The sequence below is a fragment of the Nansenia antarctica genome (genome assembly GCF_963989245.1).
Source record: "Nansenia antarctica genome assembly, chromosome: 2".
NCBI classification, from domain to species: domain Eukaryota; kingdom Metazoa; phylum Chordata; class Actinopteri; order Argentiniformes; family Microstomatidae; genus Nansenia; species Nansenia antarctica.
In genome coordinates, this window is record NC_137675.1 from 63,831,162 (window position 1) to 63,836,368 (window position 5,207).

A 5,207-nucleotide genomic window follows, 5' to 3' on the forward strand; every position below is an offset into this window, starting at 1 on the left:
TGTAAAGATGAACTTTCAAAGCAAGTCTGGTCCTTTCCTAGAGACAGTAGTGGTCCAGATCATGCCAGTGTCATCTTATACTGTACTTGATAGCACATTTGTGCTGAGACGAGGCTCACTGTAGCCTGGATGGATATCAATCTAGTGTCTAACGCAGAGGTTCTCAACCCTCTCCTCTGGGACCCCCAGCCGCTCCACATATTTGATCTGTTCCACCACCAGCACACCTGATTCAACTGATCAAGTATAAAGCAATTATGGTTTGTACTTGATCAGTTGAATCAGGTGAGCTGGTGGTGGAACAGATCAAACATGTGGAGCGGCTGGGGGTCCCCGAGGAGAGGGTTGAGAACCACTGGTCTAACGTGAGCTGCTTGTTCATGTTCCCTTCATGAGCCTCCACTAGGGTTTGGTTGTGCTGCTGTGGGGTCTCACTGGAGGTTCTGCAGCTTATGATAGATAGACTTTATTTGTCATTGCTACAGTACAGGTACCAAACAACGAAATTTAGGAGGGGAGGCTCCCCTGGTGTTTAGGAAAGGAAAAAGAAACACATTTTGGAAAAAGCATAGATGCATAAAAATCACAAGAAGGTAAGGAGCTGGTTTACATCAATAGAGGCTATGTACACAATCCACTGTACTATACTGCACAGATAGTCAACTAGGCTTATCCCGGCCAGCAGACTTAGCCTCCTTCTGCTGTAGTTTCTGTTTCTTCAGGAGGCGGTAGGCCTGCACCACCCTTACCCTCTCCTCCTCCATAATCCTCTGCCTGGCCATGGAGGGCTTGACTACTGTGGACACAGGGGTGTGGCCCAGCAGAGTGTTCAGGAGGAGCCCCTTGGTTGACGCACCCTGAAAAGACAGACAAACTTCATTTGATTTCACTCAATCGTCCAACCTTTCACCCACTCCGGGGTAGTGATTGACATTGAAATGAAGGAAGATCACACATGAATCACAGTTGGTTATAATTACCTGGAGCTTGACAGGAGCCTTCTTGGGCTTGATGGTCAAAGACGGTGGAGCCATTGCTACTTCACCAAAGCCGATTACATCTGAAAGATATCAACCAAATTAGACCACGACAGAGAAAAGATACTGTAGGATGATCTGATATGTTGCATGCTCTGGAGTTACTTACCTGTGAACCTATCTTGTTCCTCTTGATCCGCTCGCCTGTCAAGTTTCTTCTTGTGTAGTCTCTGTAACCTCCCTTTATCAAACCTGTATTCAGACAGAAGAAGATTAGTTGTTGTGGCTTCATTAAGGAAACATCACTTTTTTTTTTTTTTTGCCCCAACTGAAACTATTGGTTCCAGATAGTCTTGACAAACAGGTCGAATGTTTGAATGCATGAGTTTCCTGACAGATTTAAGACGTCCTCACAACACACCCCACTCACTCTTTCTTCTTCTCAGACTTGCGCTTCTCTGCAGGTTTCTCTTGCTTCTCCTGCTCCAGTTCAGGTTGTCTCTCCACCTGATTCTGGGTGAGGAAAAGGACGTGTTGTGCCTCGGTGCCCATGCGGCGCATGTATGCTTTCTCTGACTCCTTCTTTCCTCTACGAAAATGTGGGACAGGGATGTCCCCAACCTGAGAGTCACCTTTCTGGGGTTGGGGAGTGAGTTCTGTATGGGGACAGGACAGATGTAATGAGGAAGAAAGACACACAGACCTAAAGTTTAAACACTCGGCTGATAGTATACTTATAAGGCAGGCTGGAACTGCGTTGGTTTCTTACGTTTTAGTAAGTCTTTCTTGGTCTTTTGGGGTGCCGTTTTCATTCTCTCCTTGCTCTTCATGATCTCGCGTAGGCGAAATGGGATTTGTTGGAGATGGTCCTTTTGCTTTGGTTTGCCATCTCGCTTTGGCTTCTCCTGACTACAGAAGACACATTATTGGCACAAATGATCATGACATTACTATCTCGACTACCTTAGGGTGGAGACGGGTAATGATTTAATAGCAGCGGTAATCAAAACATAATTCATCGGCTCATTCCAGCATAATGGTTAGCAGGGCTAGCTCGTAAATCTTGTAGTCACCGTTTGGACAAAAATGTAAATACTTTCATGACAGCTAACTACCACGGAGTCTGTATTTCAGTCAGCCAGGAGAGCAGCAAGCTAGTTAGCTAGCTAGCTAGCTACATACATTCAAAAAGGTATTGTCTCTTGCTAACAAGCATAGCTAGCAAACATCTGTGGAAACCCCTTAGAAAGACAAGACTCGAGTTAGCTAGCTAGTAAGACGGCATTACCTTGGATGTTGCCCGGTCTTGGCACCTTGTTTTACCGATTCAGAGGATTTTGCCTGCTTATTCTTCCCCATATTTATTTTCTGTTGATTACAGTTATACAGTAGCTAGTGTTTCTCTTTTTCAAAACAGCAAACCCCACGTGAGAAAACATGCAACTCAGAAACCTATGACCTTTCAACTTCAACCTCAAACAAGTTCAGCCCACTATACTTATGTCGCAATCGAATTGGCTTAACAGAAAAGCGCACATTCATTTGATTGGTCTGAATACTGTCTGTATACTCATTATGAAAGCTGCTAACACTGTAACAACGCCAGAGGGCGTATTCTTCATAGAAATGTATTAATTGTACTGTGAAGTGTGTGAATGGAGTGTGTTCACAAAACAATATCTCTCTGACAGTCCTTTTATTTTAATCATGGATAGAGTGTAACTAATCACACAACATAAATAGAACGTTCTCATGCTATCACTTCAGTGCCAATCTAGTTTCCCTTGTGTTCAGTATCACTGTAACATCAGCATTGCAGTAAAGCAGAACGTGTCACAAACTGCTGCTCATTCATTATGAGGGTTGGGGGGAGATAAGCTGTGCTCTGTCGCCCTTTCACATGGCCCTCTTTTGTGGGGATCAATGGTACAAAGGCTCAGTGGTCTGTGTGCAAAGGGCCCTGTGTCTATTAACAATCCAACATTGCCTCCCCTCCTATTTGCGTCTCATACAACAGTATGATTTACACTCATTATATAGTTTTCATAATGATATAAATAATTTTCGAATTGTATTGTCTACTCTAAGAAGTCCTGGAATGTAGTATACACCACTCCTATTTCTACGTCTGTTCCAACATGTAACACCTGATCATGCCTTTGTTAACCTCTCATCAGATTGCTGCAGGTCTGGCCTGCAATGCTTTATAGTTATTATGTTTGTAATCATCATAGTGAAGGATCAGTCAACATGGTAAAATAAGCTCCTGTATAAGCATTTGGGAACCGTAATTGCCCAAGAATAACAATTAACTTTATTACACAAGTTACACACGTGTTTGTTTGTGTGATTACAGTGAGGCGCTGTAATACTGTAATAATCCGTTACTGTAGTTGAATGGACTAGGCAGTAGGGAGATTAGCTGTGGCCAACAATGCACTCAATCTGGGAGACTGCTGATGTGAGGGAACTCAGAGAGGGGAGATGTTCCCCATAGACAGGCATTGCATAACAGTTCCATCCAGTGATAGTGGCACCTGTGGGGGAATGAACCACATGCGGTATGTCTCACTGCACCTAATGACATAGAGTTATAGTTTATAGATTTATCCCTGTGAATCTTCTCTTCAAAATCTTCTTTGTAATCCTCTGGAATGTTCTGGTCATTCTGGAGGTATCCAATTGCCTTGACATTCTAGAAGAAAAGGTATGGTACCATGTGGTAAGTCATTCTGATTCCTGACATAGGTCATCTAGCCATGTACACACACTCCTACAGCTTCTGTACATGATACACACTTTCTCATTTCACATGAACACTTTAAAAAAAAAAAAAATCATTTTCCGCATTTCCGCTTATTTCTGTAGGCTATTAAATCAACTCTCAGTAAATTTATTGAAACATGAAAATGGATGGGCTGTAATAGACTAATACATTATGTAAAATAAGCTCCTATTTGCTACTGTCAGCCCATACAGAATGTGCTGGAAAACACATGTACATGTGTTAGAAAACACATGTACCTGATATCTGCACGCACAGGCCAATGATCACAGATGTCTCCCCTCCCATCTCCCCCTGCCACCTCCTTCCATTTCTCCAACCTCATATCCCTTCCCGCTCTACAGGTATTGCAGCAGTGCATCTCTCACGTAAAGGCTGTTGGCAGGTGGCCTCGTCATAATCTCCTCAGGGTTTGGTGAGTATAAAAGGCCCATTAGTCGCCCTACTCACTCAGAGCAAGCCTGATAACGCCATCACAACTGAACGATACTGCCACACAGCTGGTGAGTACTGGGCGATGGAACCGAGACCAGGGCATAGGAGGGCAGATGAGACATCATAGATTGTTTTTGTTGCAGTTATTGTGTAATATGGGAATAATGGAGGTGTACTTAAAGCAAGTACCTGTAATGGTCACCAAGGTTGTTTTCCAATATATTTTCTTTTCTGTAGCCCAGTTGTTGAAGGCTGTGTCAGTTAGGTGGTGTACAGTACTTGTTCCAAATGTTGTTATAAAATAGCTAAAGTTTCTCATAAAACATATATTTGATGTCAATGAGACTAACCTGGATAAATACATATTGAATACATTGTATGGAATGAATCAACCACTAAAGAAAGTTAAAAGCATTCTCAGCAAATATAGTTTGCTATGACCTGTACTGCTACATGTATATGTCCCTAAATTACACTGCTGGTTCCTAGCATTGATTTTCAGAAGGTGGTTAGACATGACGTCAAGATGGATTAAAAACCTCTTTCAAATTGAGACATAATATAGTTCAACAAAAGGGTGTTGTTTGGTTCTTGTGTCCTCCCAGTGTGGGCAACTCAATACTGGACTGCAGAGGTCTCCTTTTGTGATTGGCCAGATAAGAGGGGCAGTTGACTAACATCCCTCAAACACTTTTAGCAAATGCAGCATGTCCAGGCTACCTCTAATCAGATTACCCAGGGTGCTGTGCAGCTCAATGGCTGCTCATTCATTTGAGGGGATTATGGGAACTCTTATCATCCATGTACAGCCGTGAGGAGTCTCTCTTAGGGGATTTCTTAATATATAGGTGTTCCTAATCTCTATGGGATGATTCATCTCATATTATTCATTTCATCCATCAGGATAATATTATATGAGTATTGGGGGTTATGAATGGGGTGTTAGATGGTATCATGATTAATAACCAATATTCTGCATAGACCCAGCATTCTCTGCTAACCAAAGAAGC

At 42.7% G+C, this 5,207-nt stretch overlaps 1 protein-coding gene across 1 annotated transcript; it reads right to left on the reverse strand.

Moving 5' to 3' along the window:
- Window positions 1–370: 370 nt before the first annotated feature.
- Window positions 371–2,408, reverse strand: ccdc137 (coiled-coil domain containing 137). The gene is made up of 6 exons (XM_080524316.1): window positions 2,266–2,408; window positions 1,747–1,886; window positions 1,408–1,633; window positions 1,147–1,229; window positions 981–1,060; window positions 371–857 (listed from the first exon to the last, which is right to left on the reverse strand). Exons 1-6 carry the CDS (start codon window positions 2,334–2,336, stop codon window positions 660–662), a joined length of 798 nt encoding a protein of 265 aa, XP_080380442.1. The 5' UTR covers window positions 2,337–2,408; the 3' UTR covers window positions 371–659.
- Window positions 2,409–5,207: the final 2,799 nt, after the last annotated feature.